At 36.7% G+C, this 26,949-nt stretch overlaps 1 protein-coding gene across 1 annotated transcript in view; it reads right to left on the minus strand.

Moving 5' to 3' along the window:
- Window positions 1-26,949, minus strand: part of LOC149233914 (ARM repeat superfamily protein) — a 524,198-nt gene that overhangs the window by 349,108 nt on the left and 148,141 nt on the right. Inside the window, exons 15-17 of the mRNA XM_089371682.1 lie at window positions 4,202-4,598; window positions 3,878-4,062; window positions 3,680-3,752 (exon numbers count right to left, since the gene is read on the minus strand). Of these exons, the coding sequence (XP_089227808.1) occupies window positions 3,680-3,752; window positions 3,878-4,062; window positions 4,202-4,598 (655 nt within the window). The remainder of the gene's footprint in view (window positions 1-3,679; window positions 3,753-3,877; window positions 4,063-4,201; window positions 4,599-26,949) is intronic.

A 26,949-nucleotide genomic window follows, 5' to 3' on the forward strand; every position in this document is an offset into this window, starting at 1 on the left:
GTTGGTAATACCGAGAGAATGAACCGTCGGATCACTTCATGTCTAGAACATATCGTGACTGTCAGATTGTAAGTTACAAATGTACATAGTAAAGAAAAACACTTTACCTAACTCTACACTAAACCAAGTTATACTTAACTATTTCCTATGTGTCAGAATATCCTAACAACGACGCCAAAAAATGCTGTCACGCAAAGTGTCTAGGCACCGCGACAACGTTCAGAGTAAGGGGTGTCACTCTAATCCTTACTCACTTCGTTTAGACTCTCTCCTAGACAAGTCAATGGGGGTAGTCCCTAAGGTGAATGAATGAGAATAACCTATGAAACACGAGCTCTAGGAGACTTAAAGATGGACAACTTGATGAATTTAGAACAAATCTTGGTCAACTGAGATGGATAGATTAAAATAAGACACAACCACAAGACAAAAATAATCATAGACCAATGCCTTTATATTCAATTAACCATAGACTAAACAAAAACAAGTTATCTCGAGCAGTTTATAAATGTGGTGAAATTGACGATCATGATAATTAAATGTGAATGCTCAAAACTTTATCACGCAAGCAATTAAATCTTGTGAAGAATTATGAAATTTAAATGCTAAGCAATGATTCCAGATTTAAAATGATTTTCATTAATAACCAGATCTAAAATAATTTATCGTTCTCCAATAGTCAATGATTTTAAAACATTAATCACACCTAACAATAGAGAAATCTCTACCACGAAAGGACACCAAGGAACTTTATATTAACAATTTAATTATTCCTTAGGCAATTAATTTAATGTGGTAAAACGAAGAAATTAAACTTTTTGATGTGACCAAAAATAAAACAAATCAAAAAGCGTTAATAGATTGAAATTTTAAGGGAACGCTGCTATCAGGTCAGTGATGTCAGTTCTGCAATATGGGCAGAACAAGCAAATAGGCAGAAAAGGGAGTTACAAGGGCAGGAATACTAAAAATAGTGCTAGCTCTGATACCATGTCAGGCCAGGAGGTAACTCCTCAAAAATGAAATTGTATATTCATTTAGGCTGTTCATTATTATATACATGAGGGAGTGATTGTTGAGTTTCATCTCCCGATGACTCTCCATTTTCTCTATTATTTATTTACATTATTTACAGTTGTTCACCCAATCCCTATGTCTAGGTGTCAACAATATGTCAATGAAATAAAAATAAAAACCTTATTACTCCAAGGTTACTTCATCCCTGACACATTCCTAACAAAAAATGGGAAGAGATTTCAATAGACTTCATTGAAGGATTACCCATGTCTGATGTAAAGGATAAAATCTTTGTTGTGCAATGTGGTTGAAAGATTTGTTAAGTTTCTAATACCAGAAGATTTATTTTCTCACAACAATTTAATTTATCCCTATTTATTATTTATTTACCCAAATAATAATTGAATCACCGAAAAATAAAATAATTGGTATCTTTAACTTCTAGAATTAAAATATGCAGCCGAGAAAAAACAGAGAGATCAATCACACATTGCAAAATTTATTAACCCACAAACAATTCTCTCACATTTCATTATCTAGATAATATGGGTTTTTCAACCGACAGAGATACAAGAAAAATACAATTTGGAACTTGCAACTTGGCTCCCTCAAAATGAATTAAGCCTAGGTAAATCGACCTCAAGGAAATTTGCCTCCAAATGAAATCGCTCTTAAGAAATCAGCCTCCAACAATCAAATATGCGCCCTTCAGCAACTCGATCTGTGCCTTGCCACTAATGGGCACTGAAAAAACCCAACACTCCAGCAACTCAACCTCCTCCAGACACACTCGATCTCCTTCTAACAACTCGGCCCTACAATCTCCTCCAAGTCGACCCTACTATGTTCACTCAAACCCACTCGCACTTCTCTTATGAGCACTGGTCACCAAGCCACTTGCACTACAAAGAGAATCACTCTCTCTTGTGATGTCCCACTCACACACTTATGCTCTTCATTGTGTCTTCACCTCCATCAAAAGTCTCCATTAATAATCTTCATTGAGTCCAAATCTCTAACCCCAATCTCCCCTTTAAAAACATCTTGAATCTTATTTCTAGAAACATCTTGAATCTTCCTTCTAGAAATAACTTGAAAATTCCTTCTAAAAACATCTTGAAGATCAATGGTTGAGATTATTTCTAAGTCACTTAAATAATTAAATTATTAATCCCTAGAAAATAACCCAATAGTCCACAATAATTAATTTACTTTAATTTGTGTACTTTCCTAAGTTAAACTTAGAAAAGAAAACATAAATCACTAGAAGAGGGAAATAATGTCTTCCACATGCTGAGACACCAAGCAATTGTAGAAGACCTTATGATGCTAGTCACATCAACTCTCCCTCCTAGCAAGGAAGGGATTCTCCACCACCCCTAGCTTATCTCGGTACTTCACAAACTTTCCATTCACTAGAGGCTTTGTGAGAACATGCACCAAGTCTAGTATACCATTAAACCTAGTCTTACTATGAGGATCGCATTCTTCGCTTGCTTGCCAAGTGCACATCCTTTACCCCCAAGTCAGTCCAATGCTCCAAGCTACCAGCTGAAATCTCAATCATTGTGATGAAAATCACAAGCTGGAACCTCATACAATACTAACCCCATGAGCGGCTAGGCCCATTACATAAGAACATGATGTAGCACATCCAAGACATACAAGTAAACCAGGACCACACCATAATGAGAGAGCATGCTCCCAGATGCTAATAAATATGTAACCAAGGGGTGATCAACAAGGCAAGCACGTGTGAGAAGACCACCAAACCAACAAGAACAATCATCCAACCAAGAAGAACTGAGGCTCCCCCAACCAAAACCCTCCATCCCCAAGATCCTCCACTACAAAATCAGAGCCCACTACTTCATCCGTAAAACAGGAGGGAATTGACAGTGGCTACATTTATATTAGTGCTTAAATATGTAATGTTGTTTGGACTTCAACTTTTTACTCTGACCTTAGCCAACTAACACAGTTAATATATGCTGTACAGAGTAGGACATCCTTGTTATAATAACAATGATCATCTGATATTGTTTAAGTTTATATTAAATTAGTTGAAAAATAAATCAAATTTTATGAAAGTTTTAGTGTCCACTGATCTTGTGCCAAGTTTTTCGTGAGTCAATGATTTCAGACACTGGCCAAGTAATCAACAAGTCAACGTTCTGCAACAGTACTTCAGATATTATGGTTTTACACAAAAGTTCAGTTTAATGACTTCAATTATTAGTGCACATTATAGTAATTACTTCTCTTGATAGATTGCATTATTTGCAGGTAATCAGAAAATCTTACTACATGCGAACTTTTACTCAAACTAACATCTTATCCAAGTGAATACCACTGATGGCATAGTATTTAGCAGATAGCCTTTACAAAATTCTGACAAGGAAGCTTGAGGCCTGCATAAAATATTAACACATGGGAAACAATATCCAACCCTATTTAGTAGAAATGTGTTTGTTTTCTCAAGAAGTAGGAAACAATGATATTATTAATCATCCACTCTTATGGCTTATGTAAAATTTCAGAAGCATAACCTAAGATCCTAAGTACTTAAAATAAAAATATGACAATGAAAAATACCAAAAGATGGAGTCTGATGAGCATGAATTTAATTAAAAACCTATTAGGTCCATGGCAAGAAACTTACAGAAGGCATTCCTGTCATGCACTGGGCTACCACATATCCAGTAGCACAGATTGCTCCATGACTATCCTCAAATCTGCAAAATCAAGCAAGCCATTGCTAATAACCAAAAGTTGTTTTTAAGCAGGCGCAGTGTCCAATTCTGAGCAACACATTAGCATATAACTTATAACACATCCTGCACAGAGAACTTCAACTAACCTGACTTTGTTGAGAACTTTAAAGGTGGAGCAAAGTTCGTGAATCAAAACAGATGCTGAAGAAATTGATAAGGCTGAACAAGTAATACCCAATAAACGAGATATGGATTCCCGAGTATCAGCATCTATGTGACCTAAGAATTGTCTAAGCCATGGAAGACGTTCAGCATATCGTGAAGCAATCATCTGCAACTCAAGAAACACAACACCTTATATGTATTAATAGAATGGCATGAAATTAAAGTTAGTTAATCAGGACGAAGTCATATTATTTTGACAATAATACATTCTCTAACTAGGAATATTTGAATTTAATAGATCAAACCTGAGGATGCCGAGAAGCAACATTTAGTAGCCCCTTTGAGGCAGTTGCATGCAACTCAACAGATCCTTCATATGCCATAGCATGCTCAAGTAACAAACATAACAAGATCACTGAATCAGCATGCTGTGGAGAATTTCCTCTAGCAGCTAATGAAGCCTGATGACAGTCAGCCTCATAACATTTCTGCAGAAATCTGATCATTGCTACATACATCTTTGGTGGGAATAAAATCTTGCGTTCTCCAATCTCTGAAACTTCTAGAACCTGTGGCTGATACTTCGATATATAATCTAGCATTTCCTTCAATGGAGGATAGTTGTCTGGTACAGATTGACTAGACTGGTTGACAGTTCTGTCAACTTGTTTTTGTGGGAATAAACCCTCAAGGGCCATCTCCCTGTAAATTTGAAATATTTAAAAAGAGCCTACTTTCTGAGCAAAGATCAAGCATATATATATGCATTCCAAACAGGTGTAAAACAGATAAATTTATAAAATAGGCATAATAATTAATTATACTAGAAATACATGCCAAAAATAACATGTGTAAAACAGATAAATTTATAAGATTGCCAAAATAATTAATTATACTAAAAATACATGCCAAAAAATTTAAATCAGAAAAAGACGAAATATAAAGAATTTACAGCGTGTTGAATGACTGAACTAGAGTCAATAGAGGAAGTCAAGATGAAAAGTCAATCCTACCTCAATAGTTGATGCTTAAAAATCAATGTTATCAGAACCAGACCGGTCATTGAACCAGTCAACCCAAAAAATGTGAACAGGACCGAAACTGGGAAAAAACCGGTTGACCAAAATATGCATAAATTTTGGCCAACTACCAAAATTTATGATAAGAGTACCATAAATATACAAAAAAATTGTATTCTTTCTTGAGTAATACAACATTTGTGGTACTCCTATCATAAATTTTGGCTGTTGACCAAAATTTATGTATATTTTTGTCAATCGTTTTTTAGGTCTGGTTCTAACAATATATTGGTTCACAATGTTATTTTTTGGAACCGGACTGGAACCAGGAAAAAACCAGTTGATCAAAATGAAAACCAATTTTTTGGTTAACCAGTTTTTATAGTGTGTAAAAGTAAAACTGCAATTTTTACTTTTGGTTTTCTATTTCCAAATGAAAACCGGACCAAAAAACTGGTTGACCAAAAAATACATAAAAATTCAAATTTTGTAAATTAAAAATGAAATAAAATAAAAACATATATATTCTTATGCATTAATATGAATCCAAATCAATATAAACAAACATGTAAAGTTTCTCATATTTATAGCAAGGGTTCATATAACCAAAATAGCAGAGTGCAAGCCATCTTTGAACCAAAAGATACATCAACATAGAGGCTCTAATGACCTCTACAGTCCAAAAAATCATGCTACAACAACTAACTACATATCATCCAAATCATTGCCTATGTTGGGATCTCCATCATCAATATCAACCGATAAGCATTAAAATAAGGTAGAAAAAGGTTAGCATTCCAAATCAGTGATTTGCATATCATCCAAATCATTGCCTATGTTGGGATCTCCATCATCAATATCAACCGATAAGCATTAAAATAAGGTAGAAAAAGGTTAGCATTCCAAATCAGTGATTTGCATATCATCCAAATCATTGCCTATGTTGGGATCTCCATCATCAATATCAACCGATAAGCATTAAAATAAGGTAGAAAAAGGTTAGCATTCCAAATCAGTGATTTGCTTGATTTGCTTGAGTGAAGGGTTCATTTTTACAAGGGTCACGACACAGGAGTATGTATATGTATATAATATTATAATGTAGGGTACAAGGGTTTCACTAGAGGTGAATAGCCACGTTTCACTAAGATTGTAACTTTTCAAAAAGAAAAAAAAAATATAAATATATATAGGAAAAAAAAGTTTATTAAAAAAAAAAAAAATTGTAAAAAAAAGAATAGAGTCTAAGAAAAAAATTTGTTGAGAATATAAATATAAATATATATATATATATATATATATATATATATATATATATATAAATTAAATTAAATTAAATTACCAAGGAAGATTATCAAGTCAAAAAAAATGGAGCCTAATTCGAAAATAATGAAGTAGTCAAGATGAGTCCCACATAACAATCATTATTATGGACTAAATGTCCAAGTTGTCTAGATGAAATTGGATATACATATATTCAAAAAAAGTGCAATTTACGTTGTCCAAGGTGTGGAAGAATGACAAGTTAGAACAACTTCAAAACACAGTATTGAAGTGTTGAACAGTGTAACTAGGTTCGGTCTTCATAATGACATGTAATTGTGATTTTTGTAAATGATGAAAAGAAGATAATAAAATTATTATTGTAAGACTTGCTTCATGGGTTTCATAAGCAAGGGATTTATTCAGATGGCTTCCATTGAGAGCCTTAGGATTTGTCATTAAAGTCAAAAAAATTAATGTCATGTATGAAGAGCTCTTCTTGAGCATGTGCCAAATATATATGATTCTAGTGAAGTCTTTTGAAGCCCTGCCAAGACAAGCACAGTCCTCTTCAACTCGGCCTCCAAACGAATGAAAGTAATCATGTCGGCTTACCTATTTAAGAGACACACCTATTCGATGCTCAAGTCGGCTTATTTTATAGTCGAACTACTATATATACAACGGTAGGCTCTTCGCATTTACACAGTCAGAATTCAGACATCTATCTCTGAAATTTCCGGATGGGTAGAACAGAGAAAGGCTCGGATCTCTAATACAATGAAGACAGTTTGGATGAGGCAGCAAAGGGACAACAAGGAGTAATGAAGGGCCAGCAAAATATTGTCTAGGAATGCACAGTTCGGATCTCTCTAAAGCTCAGTTCATAGTGGCAGCAAGACAAATTCGGATATGATCATAGTTAAGAAGTTCGGATGAATTTCTAAAGGAAGATGAAGGGGCAGCGAGATTCTACATTACTATGAAGAGTCTCTCTATCTAGGTATCTCATCAAGTGCAGAAAAGCAGTATTAGTGACATAACAGTTTGTTGGTGATACTGTTATGATGAGGTATCATCTTAGTGATATGGGCTCGGTAAAGGAAACAATGTTGTCAAGGTAGTGATGAAGATCTCAGTATCAAGGGAATGATGAAGATCTCGGTGGAAGAGAAGTCAAGAAGAGGATTGACTAGAGAATGGGTGTCTTGGTCTTGGAGTGGCTAATAGGTCAAGGGTCTTGGTCTTGGCATTCATCAATTGGAATCTCTATAAGAAGAATTTGTGCAGGTTTTCCTCTCAAAGAGTGAAAGGTTTTGACCTTGGTTGATAGCCTACATTCTGTGTCTCTTGTCTATTTTATGTTCATGCATTGGTTATTGTTTGATGAAGAAGAACACTAATAATCTAAGAAGAAGAAGATCCTAATCTAAAGAAGTAAAAAGCATTCACAATCAGTTATTAATCGAAGAGAAATCACCTAATACTAATGCCCTAGATTTCTCAACATGGTTTCAGAGCTAAGGTGTCAAAGTCAAGGAAGGGCATCTTATCAAGGGACACTCAAGGATCGAATCTCGAGAAAGGCATCAAAGCAAAAGTTGAAGGATATCAAAGCAAGTTGAAGGATCTACATTATAGAATCAAACCCTAGATCAAAAAAGAAGTCTACTTCAAAAGAAGTCTTGGGATCATCAAATAATCAAGGCCAAAACCTTATTTCTACTCAAGGCGAATAGATCTACAAATCAAGGCAACTAGAAGACTACACCAGCAAGAGTGTTGGATCCTATAGTCTTTAGCACAACTCACCTGACACGGGGATTCGGGATTCGTAGGATTCGGGATTCGTGGTGTCGGATTCGGACACGTTGACCCCCCGGAATAGGACACGTAGGATTCGTTATATATTATTTTATTAAAATATATATATATATATATATATTAAAAATTAGATATTTCTTACACAAATTTTAATTAATGATACAAATTTATTGATCTCAAATATAGATCTTCATCTATAGCTATTAGCATGCATAGTACATACAAAATTCAAATACATGTCAATCTATTATCTATTTCTTATGCTTGGCCCTCTTGCCACCACTAGAAATGTCTAATTTCTTAGTCTTGTTGGAAAATCAGGATCTTTGTCATTAATATCACCCTCTAAGCATTAATATCCAGAGGTATCTTTGTCATTACCTCTGTATCTGTATAGAGATCTTTGTCATTAATATCACCCTTTAAGCATTAACATAAGATAGAACAAGCATAACATGTCAAGTCAAGATTTTGTTTGAGTGATGCGTACATTTCTAGGAGGGTCATGATACAGGAGTTCGACAACCAATGTCACTAACATCAAGGTACATAGAGGGATTGGTGCTCTTGATTAAATACGAGTTCCATACCCTAATACATGACAAAATTCAATGGAAACATTGCAATCCCCCAATCCTAAAATCTTGAAAAACTGATAAGTCTGCTGGATTTTGAATGAAATCTAAAATTCTACTTTCTCCATATGAAATCCAATGAGGCCGGAAACACTCTCAAACATCCTGAGTCATTTCATGGTAATGTTAAAAATTTAAGTAAAAGGATGATCCTTTTACTTTAAGAATTTAACATTACCATGAATAGCATATCAATACTAGGGCCTAGACTTGATCATTAAGCTGCCAAAACACTTGCCAAATGAAAATATGTGTGGCTGTAATGACCAAATGCAGCCTTTTCATACCCGTGCAGGTCACTTTTGCCGCGTAACGAGTCTTGGAAAACAGGACACGTTGCCAAAATCGTGACACGCAGTCGAATTCGACGTGTCAAAATAGGACACGACGTGTCATGGTTTTTGGACACGAATCTCGAGAGAATCGTGTCAGACACGATGGATTCGGGATTCGTGGGGCCTATAGGACGAATCCGATTATCTGGTCTTTAGCAAAAGACCACAAAGACCCTCATCAAGATGAAGATATCTATAAAGCAAGGCAGCCCAAAGTATAAAGATGACATCATCTTGGAGATCCTAGAAGCATTTCTGATTTACATTCATTCACTACCAAAGAAGTCGAAGTATCTTGAAGGTGAGAAGGCATTATCATATTCAAAAGCTATAAGGCAATCTCCCCATCATTGCAGCAAGGATCCCCTCCTTATCCTTGAAGAAAATCATCCAAGGAAGCATCAAAAACATCCTCATCAATCACCATCAACAAAGGAAGCTAGATCTAAAGGCGTTGACATCATAAAAGGAGCAATCTCCTTTATTGAAGAAGGGCTTTTCATTTGGAAGAAGATCATCCAAAAGGAGCACTAATCCATCTTATCCTTGTCAAGTAAGTATCTTCCATTCTATAACCAAATTTGGTAAAATGACTTCGTTTTGCAAGGAGATCTATAAGCTGGTTGGGTCATCGAAATTCCTTGCATGGAAAAGGAGGATAGACATAGTCCTTGAAGAAAGTGAAGTCATTGAACATATCAATGAGAAGGTATCCTCTAAATACATGGAAAGTGATTCTTATGAAAGGTCCCCTCATATAACAATATTGGAGACATCAAAGAGATATATACATGATAAGTTGGTAGAACTATTCTCTGAAGATGTGATAAAGAAAGGTCATATCACTTAGATCTGATCTCAACAAAATTGATGGTATCAAAGGATGAAGGGATATCTTCACAAGATCTCAACTGCAAGATCTAGGAGAGATGATAAGGAGATAATCATCATTGTTCTAAATGCATTAACTGATGAACAAGTTAACAAATGTCTATGAGGATAAGAAGGCTATCCCATTCAACAACTTGTGGTTTCTATGCAAGATAGGAGATGACAGGTTGAGGGCAAAAGTGTTGAAGGATCAAATGAAAGGATTCAAACATTTTGTCGAAAGGAAAGAAGAACATAGCTAAGATTCAATGTTGTGAGCATTATAGGAAAGATTGTCCTAAGCTTAAGAAGGGCAATAACAAGGAAGATAGAGAAGAAGTCCATTTCACTGAAGAAGTGGAGGAGGTTGAAAGAAGGAAGTCCAAGGAAGAGGAAAAGCATTAGAACTAAGAGCTCGTGACATCACTATAGGAAACATGAAAGATGTCTGATAATCAACTATGAAGGTTATAGCTCTTGAGAATCTCATTGGAAACTTAAGAAAAGGAAGAAGTCATCCAGGACAAGTCTCATCATACATCAAGTCAAAAGGAAACATCTATTAGATAGGGATATGCAAGATCCTCAAGATTCTCTAATGGAATCCTCATCAGAGGATTCACTGATCTAGAGTGGAAGCAAGTGTTTCATCAAGAACTCCAACTTGTGGAGTTCATGGGATGATGGTATGATGACATAAGAGATGTAGCAAATAAGGGGTTTGCAGATTTTTTCAAGAGATGTGGCAAATAAAGGGGTTGAAGATTTTTTCAATCAAGGAAGTTGTTGAAAGAAGCCTAGATGACCTAAAGGTAAATGAGGTAAGTATGCTTGTATTTAATATTATAATGACATGTTGTATGGTTGCAAGTAACATGGATCACTACTTCTATCTTGAGAAGCATAATCAAGGGAAAAAGATCTCCTCCTCTAAAAGGATGCAAGAACGCATAAGTCACACTAGATGAAATCAACATAATATGTCCTCATATGAAGTATGAGGTGGTTGACTACAATTGTGGAACTCTGATTGGAAGCTCTTGGGAATGAAATGTGTGAAGAAAGGAAGGAAGAGGTCGTGAGATATCCAATCATGGTAAAGGCAATCAACATCCAAAAGACCAAGAAGATTTGACTAGAAAATCTCCTGGAAAGATATGAAGACTCTGATGGAAGTCTAGAAAAGATGGAGACCCTTGACAATGGACATATTTGAAAGATGTGTCAAAATGTATGCAGGATGCTGATACCTACAGGAAGATGTCATGATGAAATACCATCACAAAGGTAATCTTGATTTAAGTGTTTATTTCTTATTTTTGAACAAATATCTAGATGGGCTTATGCAGGACTGCCAAAGGGAAAAACTATGGATGACTTCCAAGAGAACCATATAGAAAGATGTAAGATCCTTCTGAAAAATATGGCATGAAGCAACATGACATGAAGCAAGGCTAGATGAAGACTAATGGATCACTTTCTGATGAAAGGAGTGTTGTCACATAAAGCGTCTAGGCACCGCGACAACGCTCAAAGTAGGAGTTGTCACTCTGATTCCTACTCACTTCGTTTAGACTCTCTCCTAGCTAAGTCAAGGGGGGTAGTCCCTGTAGGCAGATGGATGATGGGAGACCTGTGGAACCACAGGGCCTAGGAGATCTATGGCAAGGAAATTTGTTAATGATGTAACTTGGTTATTAATTAAGGCAAGTATTAACGATATGAGCAATGTTAAGATATATTAAATTAAACATGATTAGGCAAACCACAAGATAGAAATGATAGACCAGTGCCTTTAGACAACAATACTCAATGATAAATCGATGTACTTGCTAAGAAATGATATCAAACTACAATATAACAATGTTGCGAAGAGATGTTAGTATGATGAAGATGAGTTGTATGATGCAACTAGCAAATGGATACGAGATGATCAAATTAGAAATATTTTTAACCACAAGCAATGATCCAAACAGTTATCAATCTACTTCTTTAAATGCCTTTGTCGATGAAATGAACCATCATAGCTAATAGATCAATTTGCTATGGAAAGAGGAGAAAGGAGCTCTACGGTTCGGAGGAGGGTTTCGAAACTCGGCAGTCATGCAAGTTGCGCAATGTGCAATGATCTTGTGGGTCTCCAATGATGTGTTGAAATTTGGTACCGGAGGACAGGTGGTTCCTTAAGGCTTTGATCTTTGGCCTAGGGAAAAGTGTCCAAAAGAATTTAATTTTTCTCCTAAAGTAACTTTATCATTTTTATAAAGTTAAATCTAATTTAAAAGTGACTTTAAGTGATAAAGTTACTAAGTCTAATTTTAAAGTGACTTTTATAAAGTCAATGAAAAATTAGAAAGGAAAAGTGACTTTGGAAATAAATGACTAAGTGGGTCTTTATTAAAGTGGGGTGAATTAAAAAATAAAAAGTGAGATTTAAATGAGCATTTAATCTCAGCCTTAGATCTCAATCTATTTTAGCCATTGGATTTAGGGATCACCCAAAAGTCACTTGGATGACCCAAAAGTCACTTGGGGTTAGATTAAAGGAGGAAAAGGAGGAAAAGGTCATTCATTCTTTCATGAGCAGATTGGAAGAAGGAGAGCAAGAAAGCAAGAGAGATTTCTGAGCAGGGAGGAGAAGGAGACAGCAACTTGGCACACATTCCAAGGCAGTAGTTGAGCAGATTTGTACAGCTGGTTCAGCACACAGTGAAAGGCAGATTTTGGCACGATTTTCGAGGAGTGGTTTGCACAAAAATCGAGGAGCAGTTTGTTGGTTTTTTGCACGCAAAACGAGGGTCGTACAGTGCATTTATTGCAGGCCGTACAGCGCATTTAATGATGTTCGTACAGCTACATTTAATGCTGAAAGTGGGCACGAAAATCGAGGAGGTCGTACAGCATTTATTGCTGTCATGTTTGCTATAATTTCCAGATTGCTGTGAGGCACGGGAAAAGAAATAAGTTGTAAATTTGCTTGCTGATTTTTCACTGAATATTTCTCACTGTAAAAAGGCAATTTTCAGAAATAAAGAAGAGCTCTCAAATTGGTTTTCCCCAAGAGTTGTAGGGGGTTTTTCCAGTGTCAAGTTGACCAAAAATCTCAGTGTTTAAATGTGTTTTAATGGCTGTTTATTACTGCTGATTTTTGTTTCTGCAATTTCCAGCATTCTGTAAAATTTCTAGAATTTGTGTTTTCAGCAATATTTATTTTTTCAACTTGTTAAATGTATGGTTATGGGAAAGGGCATTTAACTACATGGGAGAAATAAGGTGAAACTGAAAACCGGGGTGGGAAAACAGAAATTTCTACATGATGGCAGGCCTGCTCGTCTTTCCTTCTACGGACTGGTTAAGGAAATCCTCGGAATACCTGACGAGCGATATTGCAAAAGAGCGGCGTTGGCTGCCCAGCCAACGGGAAATCCAGATCTGCAGGGTTATAGAGTGATGGCAGCTGACTACGATTTGATTATTATCAGAGCCGGCATCGGTGGCCATGAAGCTGCTCTTCATGCAGTCACAAAGGATACCCTTCGTGGTGGGTGGACAATGGAGAGGGTTTCTGAGATCGCGCATTGGGATGGGGCTGTCTTGAGCAATAATGGAGTTCGCAGGACGAGCAACCGCCGTCACTGCCAAAGGTATGAGGAAATATTCAAGTTTTGTGCATATCAGTCCACCGATCTGTACTATTATGATGCAGATCAGGACCTCCACCTGTTCGCGCAATCGCCATTGAGCCCTGTTTGGGTAACTTTTCCCCTGATCCGTGGCATTAAGCACAGATCGAGTTTTGGGTTCCTCGATTCAAACCCTCATATTGTAGATAGACCCCTTTTCTGGTCAGATCTGGAAGCCCACTCACTGTATAAGTTGTTTAGAGGTGAGCAAAAGACGCAGAGCAGAATCACAGGGTTAGATCTACCGAAAACAAGAAATGGATCCCTGGTAAGAGTTCACAGTTTCCAAGTATTTGTAAAAACCCCGGATGGAAAATCGAAACTAATTTGGATCAAAGAGACAGACTTCCCCTACTAATAAGAATGGGTCGCTCCACCTTCACTGAATAACCTATCGAAATTGGAACAAGACTTGATGATGGCCCACTCGATCCAGTCATAACAGCTGCCTTTAAACAAATGCACGAAATTATTATGCAACAGCTGGGATAGCCCATCAGATCACAAAATCTGATACATGGGGGCAAAGTGTTACAAGACACAAAATACCTCTAGGAATACAAAATCGCAGCCCTGTCAACAATCATCCTCAATCTGAGAATTAGAGGGGGCGCAACTGTCAACGGCAGGAATCCTCACAGGGTGGAAGGAAGTGGTACTGGTTCAATAGGGAAAAAACCAGGCAGTACTTCCTTCAAAAACATCCTACAAGGGAAAAACACAGAAGGAGCAGCACCGAATCAATCAGGTATGCACGCTAGGCCATACATTGTGGAACAGCTGAATCATACCCCAGAATACAACATAGATACACCAGAAACAGATGAGCACTGCACTACATATGAAAGACAAACAATAATATGTAGATTTAACTGCTTTTGGCCCAAACCGGTTGACCTATTTCATTGGATCTTCATGAACTAGACCACACAATGCGAAATACACCTCTGTTCCAAGGGTTTCTTCATAGTGAAATTTCTATCAACAATAGATAGAGACATAGTAATACAAGAAGGACCTTGGTTCTGGGGATCCACTAGACTTTTCATCACACCATGGTTCCCAGATTTTGATGCAAATACAAAGGTCATTTCCAAGATGCTAGTTTGGGTGTGGCTACACAATCTCCCAATACATCTCTGGAATCATACATTACTAGCTGGAATTGGAAATACTATTGGGCGCTACATCAAAATGGACACCCAGCGAGTGGAGGAAAGAATTTATACCTTTGCACGAATATGTGTGGAAGTAGACCTCAGCAAAGGCCTGCCAGACCAAATTCAGCTGAAGCATAGACAGAGGAGCTAGACACAAGTTCTAGAATCTAGACTATGAAAATACTGCATTCAAATGCTGAATTTGCCGACAAACAGGACACCTACAAAGCATGTGTCCAACAGCCAAAAAAGACAACCGCAGAAAGAAGAAAACGGAGAAACAAGTAAAGGGGTGGCAATTTCCTCCACCTCCCCCTGATGACGAGGAGGAAGAAGAGATGGATTTTGCTAACCCCAATGAACAAAGAATCAGCAGTAGAAGACACAAATCCACAGGAACATATAGACACAGCATTGGCAAGGATATCAGATACTATGGATATGGGCAGAACTAGACGTCAACACATATCAGACTCATCAGACTCTGATAAAGACAATCCACAACCTGTGACTGAAACAGCACTAGCACTTATAACTCCAACATAGTCACAAGGGGGTTGGAGAAAGGTTGAGAAGAAAAAAGGGCGAAAAGTCTGACTTTTCCCCACATGTTCATAAATTTTTTGTTTTACATGTTTATTTCTTGAAATCCGTACACCCTGCGTGGCGTTGAAGGATCAATGTATCTTTTTTGAGCACCATTATTGAAATCTGTTTACAGCATATGCCAAAAGGCATCTACAACATGTAATTTTTCAATCATAATGAAAGATTACGATTTTTCCAGTGGAAAAAAGATCAATTTGCTATGGAATAAAATCCGAACTTTAATACTTATGAACAAGATGAGCACTCACTCAAAAAAAAAAAAAAAAGATAATGGATTCTTAAAAGAGATATAACAGTCATGGAACAAGCCTAATAACTTATGCCCAAATAAACAATGCAGTCATTGTTATGATGAACCTTAAATCTGAATGCAATGTTAATGACAGCAAATTGCATTCATGATGATGCTCTCACTTGGATGATATAATACAACAAGTTAAACTTTGACCGAGATTGCTAACAGTGATTCAATAATGTAATAGAATATATATCAATTAAGTGTGGTAGCAACCAATAGTACTTGCCCTTTCACTGTAATGCTACTTGCTGCCCGGATGAGATTAGTCACTGCACATAAATGTAAATCAGACCTCTGCAAGAATGATATCAAAACTTTAATAGCTTGAGGTCAAGTATATATACTGAATTCAGTCCTCAAATCATAAGAAAATCAACGAGTCCCTTTCAGATTTCTTCCAGAAATAGTCCTCAAATACTCCAGATCATCAGAAAATGGAAATATTATCAATTGGAAGGTAAGAATTGCAATTTTCATTACTGCTTTGGTGGAGATGAGGCAGCAGAAGACAGCGAAGGGTGGCTAGGAGAAGGTTGTTGTAGTAGGTTTAGGAGCAGCGTTAGGCTAGCAGCTAGGGAAATAGGATAGCAGGCTAGTCAAGACGCAGCGTAGGGTTGTAGGATAGGTGGAAAGATTTGCAGCTTAGGGAGATAAGGAGCTGGAGCAGATTAGGAGAGAGATAGAGGTGTAGGGAAGCAAGGAAAGGCCTGCCGCAGGCAAGACCTGAGGGAATAAGGCCTGCAGCCTTAGGAAAAGGTTGCAGCCTGTTAGGAAAAGGAAAGATAAGGGAAGAAAAGGCCAGCGGGGAGGAGAAGAAAGAAGGAAGGAGGAGAGGAAGAAAAGGGAAGAAAAAGGAGGAGGAAAAAGGTAGGGGAAGAGGGACGCAGGCCAAAGCCTAAAAGGAGGAGGACACAACCAAGTAGGGCTGCCCCTAGGGCCTAAAACCCAGAAATTTCACCTCTTTTACCTTTCAAAAAAAAAATTAATTTTTTATGGAGATCTTTAATCAAAATTTTGATTGTCCCTTCTAAATAATTTCTGGATGACCCCTTCTTGGACAAATCACTGAAGGCCGGATCTTTCCCTCCGGGGTCTAGATCTAGCTTCAAATCCTTTTCTTATTTTAGATCTACACCTGTAAAACAAAATCCAAAAACACCCAAATCCAATATATATAAAAACTAAACAAAACCCCAGAAATGGAAATTAGAAAATCTTCAAAACTATACAAAATATCTACATATCTATGCACAAGAGTTGCGGTTCTGTCAGATATGAGTATGAGTCCAACTCCGCTCCCAGACCTGAAAATCTAAAGCTCTTACTAGCCAGATCTTTTACCCTGACCGTAGATCCAACTTTGAGAAATACTTGGTGCCATGGAGCTCATCTAACAATTCATTTATAAATGGTATTGGAAATTTGCTTTTAATAGTTAATTTGTTCAATCCACGGTAGTCTATGCAAAGTCTAAAATACCCATCCTTTTTTTGAACTAGTACTACTGGAGCGACATATGAGCTTCTACTATTCGTAATAACTCCACATTTTAGCAAGTCTTGAATTAGCCTGTCTATCTCTATTTTGTGATGATGAGGATAGCGAAACAGTTTGACATTCACAAGTGCCACATCTGGTTTGACTTCAATGATATGTTCTATCTTTTGTTCTAGAGGTAATTTCATAAGCAACTCTTGAAATATCGTGTTGTATTTCTGGATCAAGGTTGTAACCTTAGTTTGTTGGTGAATTCCTTCTGTAGATAACAATTCTAATTGTTGACATTGTGCAACGAATGCAGGTGCTCCCTTTTGAATAAGTTTCTTCATTTGTTGCACAGATACGATTTGAGTAGGAGGAGCTTGAAACCTAAACAATTTATATTTCCTTCCAGCCCATTTAAACTTTATAAATTGCTTCTGGTGATTTGTGGAATATGTTCCTAATGTTTGTAACCACTGTATTCCCAATACAACATCTACACCTCCCAAGGGCACTGTGTAAAGCTAGATTTCATTTCGTAGTCACTTAATTGCAATTTAAATGTGACCTTTCCCTACTCCATCTATTCTCTTACCATATGCCACCATAACTCTTATATTTGTTGTAAGGTATACAAATAGATTTAGTCTCCTTGCTACATTAACATTTATGAAATTATGGGTGCTTCCTATGTCTATTAATACAATGATGTTTTCTTTCTTAATATGTCCTTTTAGCTTTAGGGTTTGTGGTTCTGCTATTCCCGTGATTGCAACTAGGGAAATTCTCGGCATAGCCTCTTCTTCTAGCTCTATGTTTGGAGCATCATCTCCCTCTTTAGTATCTTCATCTAAGTCACTACTTGAGGAGTCCTCTTCTTGTTCTGCTTCACAATTGTAGAGTTTTTGCGTGTTGCATTTGTGTCCTAGTGAAAATTTGTCCCCACACTTCCAACATTTTCCATCCTTCTTCTTTTTAGAGCTTGAATATTGGTTCCCTTCTTCTCGTAATTGAGGCGGAATATACTTGTTAGGATTGTCCAAAGAATTCTTACTTGATTTTCCCTTCGAGTAATTGCTTGATTTTTCGGAAATGGTATATGATGACTTATTGAATTTATGCTTTTGTTCAATAATCTTTGTTGCATGTCTAGCTTCTTCGATAATTTTGGGTTTGTACAATTTCAATTCTGCATGAATATAATCTTTAAGTCCACATCTATACATTTTAAGTAGTTGTTCATCAGTAAATCCTCTGTCTTGTAGCCAATACTTCCCATTCGTGGGTGTATTCACTTACATATCCTTTTTGCTTGAGATGAACAAATTTGTCGTAGACATCATCTTCTTCTTCATCAAAGAACTTTTTAGCAAAGCATCCACAAAACTCTTCCAAAGGAAAGAACGAGCATCACATTTATCGGAGCACCAGAGGAACGAATCAGAGGTCTCTAATTGTTGGATGTGATCATGATTTTCTCTCATTCACCTATTAACGGGTTTGATTCAAAAATGGCTTCCATTTTATTAACCTAAACAATAGTGCCTCTATGGTCTTTACCATCGTATTTTGGAAGTTCCTTTTTAATCTGTTGATAGTCCTTTTCTAGAAATTTGGTGTAATATTGGGTACCTTAGAAACATATCTCAGGTGGGTCAACAGGTTCATCCACATTCCTACAAGCATCACATTTGTCGGAGCACCAGAGAAACGAATCAGAGGTCTCTAATTGTTGGATGCAATCATGATTTTCTCTCATTCACCTATTAACGGGTTTGATTCAAAAATGGCTTCCATTTTATTAACCTAAACAATAGTGCCTCTATGGTCTTTACCATCGTATTTTGGAAGTTCCTTTTTAATCTGTTGATAGTCCTCTTCTAGAAATTTGGTGTAATATTGGGTACCTAAGAAACATATCTCAGGCGGGTCAACAGGTTCATCCACATTCTTATTTTATGGGCTGGATTCTGGGGTTTGAAAACTTTGCATTGTTAGTATATCCACCTTCTCCATTAATTGATTAAGTCGTTCGTTATGGTCCTTAAGTCTTTTGGTGGTTTCGTCAAATTTGTCGTCTCTTTGCAGTATTTTTTCCATCATTAATATTAACTTCTTTTGACCTTCGTTAATTTTTGTTTGCGTTTTTTGTAGATTACCAATATGATATTGCACGCCATTGATGTCGTCTCTGCAACGACTAATATCATCTTGTAATTCTTCCTTATTTACCATTTTGCCCTTTTTCTTGGTGGAACCAATGTTTTTTTAAATTAATTATTTTTCCCCTTGGAAAAATCTGGGCAGATCAACCCCGAAGGGAATCTTTTAAAGCCCATCGGCCAGACTAGCAGGGCCTAACCCCAAGGGTGTCGAGGAGAATTGACCCTGTGACCTCCCGATCGGCGAGGTACTTAACAATGGGGACTCGACTAGTTGAGCTAACCCTTAGGGCTTTTCTAAAATTTATTATTATTATTATTATTATTATATATCTATATATATATATATATATATATATATATACAGTATAATAATTGATTATATAATAACTATTATATCACTTATTATATAAATTATATAATAATTAATTATTATATGACTTAATATATAACAATGATATGTATGGAAGGTATTCGACAGAAGGAACGAAATGCTTGACTAGCACGAGACACGAGGATTTTGTCAAGTAAGAGAGGCGGTTGGTTGGAGTGTCGAACTGTAAGGGCAACGGCAGCAGGGAGACAATAGAAGGAATGTGATTGAGAGGGAGTTGATGGTGAAGAACATCATGACAAGGATCAGAGGTGGTCGAAAGAATGGTGTCGAGGGATGGTTGCTCAGGACCGGGCTCAGCATGGGAGAGAGTTGTGGCTGCAACAAAAGGGATGACAGGAAAGAAACAAATTGCAGTAGGGAAACAAGGTTGATGGTGGGAAGAAAAATTTGTCAAGCGAACGGTGACTCGGCAAGCAGACAAGGGAAGCAAGGGAAATGGGTGGCAGCGATTGCGAACACGATGCAAACAATTGTTTGTGGCTAGTGATGGACAGCGAGGGTATGGAGTGGAAATTTGGATGCGGTTGGAAGTAAAGAATGATAGCAGTGAATGAAATGAACTTGATTTGCGCAACGATGCCTTTGATACCATTGTTGCAAGCGAAAGCTTGATTGCAGAAACAAATATATATATATAATGATTTAGGAAAAATAAAAAGCTTTGCTTATTGTTGACGTCAAACGTGTTTAATATTCAATGAACAAAATGGAATCAATCACTAGCGAGAAGGAAATTGAGTCTAAGTCAGAAACGAAAGAGGGAAGATTTCCTAAAACTTTTAGTATATGTGTTGGTGCGCTATTTAAAATCAAAGGATCACTTTCGGGAAAGGATGTTATCATCTTTATCAATCCTACTCAAAATAATAATTATGTTAGCACTGAATGTGCTAACCAATTAGTGATTCCTGAATTGAATATAATTGAAACGAATTTTGTTGACACAAGTGACAAACAATACGACATAAGCAATCTACAACTAAGTATTGGAGACTATACTTTTGTCTCGCAATTCACTGTTAAAACCTTATTTTGCGACAATAGTGATATAATTTTGGGTTCGCCTTGGATGGAATCACTAGGGTCCTTCATCCTAAATACGAAGAAGAAATTTTTGACATTTTCTTACAAAGAGAAAAAAATAATGCTACAAGATGTTACAGGGAAGTCGAATTCAGTGTTACCATAAGACATACTAGATATATCAAAAGTAATTTCTCAAGAAAGTAAAAAGGCGATACAAAATATGCAAGGGGTAATTGAAGAAATCACCACTGACAAAGATGAAGAAGTTACTCGCCTCAAGGACCACAACGAGAAATTATTGACGCAAATTAAGAAACTTAAAAACGACAAGAAATCCTTGAAAAATAAATTAGAAGAACTCATCACGAAAGATGTATCAAAGTCGTCAAATGTAGTTGCCCAAATCAATGTCACATGGTTCAGATTCGAATTCAAGTTCGACAATGATTAAGTTCGATTAGAATTTGAATTTTCTGATAAAGTTCGAATGGGGTTCGCCATTAAATTCGAATATATATATATATATATATATATATATATATATATATATATTAAATTTGTAATCCTTTATATACACATAAACATTATTATATTTAACATAAAATTTATTTGAACTTAATATGCATCTCATTATAATATTAATATGTTATTTTTTAATATATATAGATAAAGAAAGTAAATTATTTATAAAACAATTTTAATGAGAAAATATATTCAAATAAAATTTAATATATAATTCATTATTATGAATATATTATTTTTTTAATATGTATAAAAGAATATGTATCTAAAAGCAAATTATAAAATTATATGAATGTGATTCAAACTTTAAAAAAAGGGGCAAAAATGAAAAAGTTAAAAGCTTGTTGATTAGCTTACCGTCGTGTCTTTCGAGGGCATAACCTACCAAAGTTTGCAGTTGTGTTGTCGACAGCAGTTCCGTCAATAGTATTTTTTTATTTTTTTATGTACAAATCGTCGAAGGCTGACAAGTTGAAGGCTCTCTTATAACAGCCTGCGATTTCTGGGAGAACCGCCCGATGGCTTCAGAAACTGCCGGAGTTTTCATGATGGCTCCCATAGAGGATATAATAGATGTATGTGCACGTTTTCATTTGCATGCTTGACAACCCAAACGAAAAGAGGTTGGAACTCTAAAATTGAAATATGGTGGGCAAACCCTGTGACGCGAAGAGATTGGAACTCCAAAGTTGAAATACGACGAACCCTACAACCCAAAATAAAGCACGAAAAAAATCGAACATGAACCGAAATTTACTGAACTTAACACACAAAATAAGGCATGCAAAAAATCAAACATGAACCGAAATTTATCGAACTTAACCCGAACCTGAAATTTTTTTTGAGGTTCGTCGAATTTCGAACCTCAAGGTTCAAATTCGGCGAACCCTGTGACACTGGCCCAAATTGAAGATAAGGGAACGAATATCGATCCAATGAATATCAAAACTCAAGAAGAAAACAAGCCAAATGAAGAAAAGACAGACTTAGATGTTGCAGTCTAGACGATGAACATCCCAAGTAAAGGTTTTGTAACTAACTCAACAACATCGTCACCTGAAGTAAATCAAAATATTACCACATACATGATAAAGGGAAATCAAACCACAAGAACTCCCTAGCGACATTCGAAGCACAAGAGCAGACAACTCAATCAAACTTCATATATGTATCACTCAGATCAAAAACAACAAACTTTTGCTCCAAAGACTACTAATGTCAGTGCAATTCAGTTTTGTGATAAAAGTTCACACAAAGTATCCAGTAACCGTAAGATTCCACAAAAGATTGATATAGGATGGTCAGATCCATTGTCAATCCTATAATTTTGCTTATCACTAAGAGCATCATATCAACTTGTATCAACGAAGATGACAATTCTGTGACGAAAAGACGTTTGAGCCCACAAAATAGATCAAGCCCTTTCATCAGTAAGCTTTGAAGACAAAGCTTTTTGAGAAGGAAGGCAATGTTATGAATAAAATATAAATAATAATAATACATCATAAATAATGATTAATTAGTTAATGAAGAGGTATGTCCCTAAAGACATGACCATTCATAAAGAGACACTTTCCTAGGGTATATAACAGTGTTACTTGCGAGCAGGAGCGAAAGCAAGGAGCGGGAGCGAAAATGGGAGCAGGAGCAACATTTTCAGAAGCTCCCGGTTTGGGAGCGAATCCCGGAGCGTTTTTTATAATATATATATATATATATATATATATATATATATATATATATATATTATATTTTTTATATTTTGATACATATATGTCAACAAAAACATGTAGAATAATGAATTAGATACAAAAAACATAAAAAAACATAGATTGAACCATATAACAACAATCATCTAGAAGTTATAATCTTCATCAACCACATCCACAAGTTAAAAACATAGTAACATACAACATATTGAGTCTCATGATTCATCAATCTTAAAGTTTCAAGCTTTCAAAATTCAATATATAACATATATCATCATTGATCACCAAAGTTGTACTTGTAAAGTAAGTGTAACCATTACAACAAATAATATCTAACATGAAATGAAATGTTATAAAATGAAATGAAATGAAATGAAACAACTTTCAACTTTCATGAAGCATCATATTCATAATTCATTACTAATGAGTTATAATTGCCAACTTCAAACTTAAATTGTCATATATTGTTTAAAAAAATATCATAATAAATATGAAAGAGTCAATAGCTATAAAAGCTACTAGAAACTAGAAAAGAGAAGTAAATCTATTATCTATTTCTTATGCTTGGGCCTCTTGCCACCACGAGAAATGTCTAATTTTTCAGTCTTGTTGGAAAATCAAGATCTTTGTCATTAATATCACCCTCTAAGCATTAATATCCAGAGGTATCTTTGTCATTACCTCTGTATCTGTATAGGGATCTTTGTCATTAATATCACCCTCTAAGCATTAACATAAGATAGAAAAAGCATAGCATGTCAGGTCAAGATTTTGTTTGAGTGATGCATACATTTTTAGGAGGGTCACGATAGAGGAGTTCGACAACCAATGTCACTAACATCAAGGTACATAGAGGGATTGGTGCTCTTGATTAAATACGAGTTCCATACCCTAATACATGAAAAAATTCAATGGAAACATTGCAATCCCCCAATCCTGAAATCCTAAAAAACTGATAAGTCTGCTGGATTTTGAATGAAATCTAAAATTCTACTTTCTCCATATGAAATCCAATGAGGTCGGAACCACTTTCAAACATCCTAAGTCATTTCATGGTAATGTTAAAAATTTAAGTAAAAGGATGAAAATGAAAATTAAGGAGAATGTCACTTTTACTTTAAGAATTTAACATTACCATGAATAGCATATCAATACTAGGGCCTAGACTTGATCATTAAGTTGCCCCACTCAAAAATTATTTGTTTCTTTTAAAAAAAATTGCATTCGAACATTACTACAAAAAAAAAAATGCAAAAAAGGCAAAACACTTCTCAAAACACTCCCGAAAAGGTAGGGAGTGAAAAAAATTTTAGGGAGCACACTCCCGAAATCGCTCCCTTTTCGGGAGTGATTTTGGGAGCACGCTCCCGACCCGCTCCCGCCTGGAGCGCGGATTGGGAGCGGGATCGAGGGGGAGGGGGGCGCTCTCTCGCAACACTGGTGTATAAACATGCCCTCACGCTCATTTGTAACATTATATTCTCATTCATACATTTTAATATATATTCATATATCTTCAATGGAGATATTTATATTCCAAGTCTTCTAGAGTATTTAACTTCTGAGTATACGAACTTTCTTCGTTACATTGGTATAGAATTTGTATCAGAGCATGATCGTTTGTGAAGAGGTATCAGCCTAGGTATATAAGCAAGCCCTCACCCTCATTTGTAATCATCTCATCAATTCTATTATATAATATTCAATATACGGTTACTTGTCCTACAATGGATGTTTTTGTCATCGAAGTATTCTAAAGAAGACTATTGCAGGTATACGAACCTTGTTTGTAACATTGGTAGCAGAGCATTCCTCTGAGTATACGAACTTTGTTCGTTACATTGGTATCAGAGCATTCCTTTTAGTATAAGAACTTTGTTCGTTACATTGGTATCAGAGCACTTCTCTGAGTATACGAACTTTGTCTGTTACATTGGTATCAGAGCACTTCTCTGAGTATACGAACTTTGTTCGTTACAGATTTCTTGGAGGGCTCACTGTTGATTTGTGGTAGCAATAGATGTGCTCTAAGCCTCAAATTTTGCAGGGAGGCTTGGGCACATGTATTCCAAAGAATCGTTTTGGAAATTCCACCCAGAAGAGATTTTATTAAAATAATTAATATTTTTAATGGGGTTCCTAAGTCTAATCTTAGGAAAATTAAAATATTAATGGGTATTAATCTAATCAGGGGTGAAACTTCTAAAAAGGACACAGATCAAGCCAAAACGATGTGAGCCTTTGATTATGATTTAATTTAGGTCGTTGGTTGTCCAACAGGAAGATATAAGAAAGGGCTTGAGGGTCATTTGGAAAACACCAAGAGAGATCAGAAAATCGATTTTCTGAAGTGAGAAGTTCTCAAGAGGAAAATTCGATTGAGGAGATTTCTTGCAGTTGAGCGGCAGGGATAACAATTTCCAGACAGAGATTCTCAGCCGGAGAGTCATTAGTAGAAAGAGGCAGAGAGTGATCCAGTAGCCTTGACGCAGAGGCTAATGTGGGCCAGAAGGGCCACGCAGAAGCAACGCAGAGGGAGAGATAGAAAGTCGAAAATCAAAGCAGAGAGTCGGTTTCAACAGCCAGAGGCCAGGGTGTGAGATTGGGAGGCTAAGAGCAGTGACTTTGGGCTACTGATTGATTCCCCAGTTGGGTGACATTGTTCTTGAGAGGGTTGATGTTGGGACAGCGTAGAGGCAACGCAAAGACAGCGCAGGGTCTGCCAGGGGCACCTCATCCAGCAGCTGAAACAGCCAGGAATTTTTCTCAGTGATTGTGTGAGGTAATCTCACAAAGCTTCTGCCAGTGTTTCTCTCTGTAACTGAATAGCCCTGTGAGGTATTTAGAGATGTATTCAGAATTTGATACTGCTTAATAATAATAAATCCTTGGAGTTGCTACACCGATTTTCCCGCATTGAGTTTTTCCAGGGACATTTGTCCAAAAATAACGGTGTCCTATGTGTTTATATTTCCTTGCTCAGTTTCTAACTTTCTATGTTTCAAAATCATATTTAATTTGGTGTAAGCTACTTCAGTAATTTACTTCAATGTTTCAAGAAGAAATCTGAAATAAGTTTGTAATGTAATTTACGATCTAGGTGAAGTAGATTCAGTTGGTTGCAGTAGGATTCCAGAGATTGTTAGATCTAGGAATTTTCACATGGTATCGGAAGATCTAGGGCCAACTTGCTGCAGCAAGCAACAGTTCGAATCCCCTGAGGGATTGCGCAGTTCTAGCCAAGAGGGTTGTATTTTCGTGGGTGTCTCTCTCTGAGTGAGCCGACAGAGAGGTAAGACTGTCGGATCGAGAATTTGTCGAGGCAGAGGGAGCTACGTAGACCCACGCAGATCTAGAGAGATGCAGTTTTCTGCAAGCCGAGTGCTGGGTGGAAAAGTCGTCAAAAGGAGGAAGCAAATCGCATAGTGAGGGAATACTTCCTCAATGATTTCTTGCTGAGGAAATCAGCATTTCTCATTTGCTGAGCAGTAGAGGAGCAACAGTTTACCAGCCCCATCAGGGAGTGCATAAGTCAGCCTAGGAGCTATGCAGTAGGGAGAAAGAGGGACTTGTTCGACATTTTTCGGAGGACATGGCAACCAGTGGCTTGAGGGATCAGGACAGGTTGGATGGGGCTTCTAACTACGTCATCTGGAAGGCTAGAATGTTTTTCCTTCTAGATGAGCATGCCCTTAAGACGTATGTTGATAGTGTGGTAGTTGTCCCTGCGGATGCAGATCCACTAAAGAAGCACAGAGTTGAGATGGCTAAGGCGAAAAGGATGATTCTGGATGGAGTCAAGGATCACGTGTTGTGCCATGTTGCTAGCAAAGGAACTACTAAGGAGATGTGGGATGCCTTGGCCACATTGTATCAGGGATCTTCCGAGCAGTAGAAGATGTACTTAGAGCAGAAGTTGAGATCTGCTCAGATGCAGAAGGGAGAACGTGTGGATCCATTCCTCACAAAACTAAAGGAGACCCGTGATGAGTTGTTGGCTGTGGGGCACACACCTCAGGATTTGGAGTTAGTGAGACTGGCTCTAAATTCTGTCTCGGA

The sequence above is a fragment of the Pinus tabuliformis genome, chromosome 8, assembly GCF_031772625.1.
Source record: "Pinus tabuliformis cultivar Carrire ecotype Pingquan chromosome 8, CPIR1, whole genome shotgun sequence".
In the NCBI taxonomy this organism is placed as follows: Eukaryota; Viridiplantae; Streptophyta; class Pinopsida; order Pinales; family Pinaceae; genus Pinus; species Pinus tabuliformis.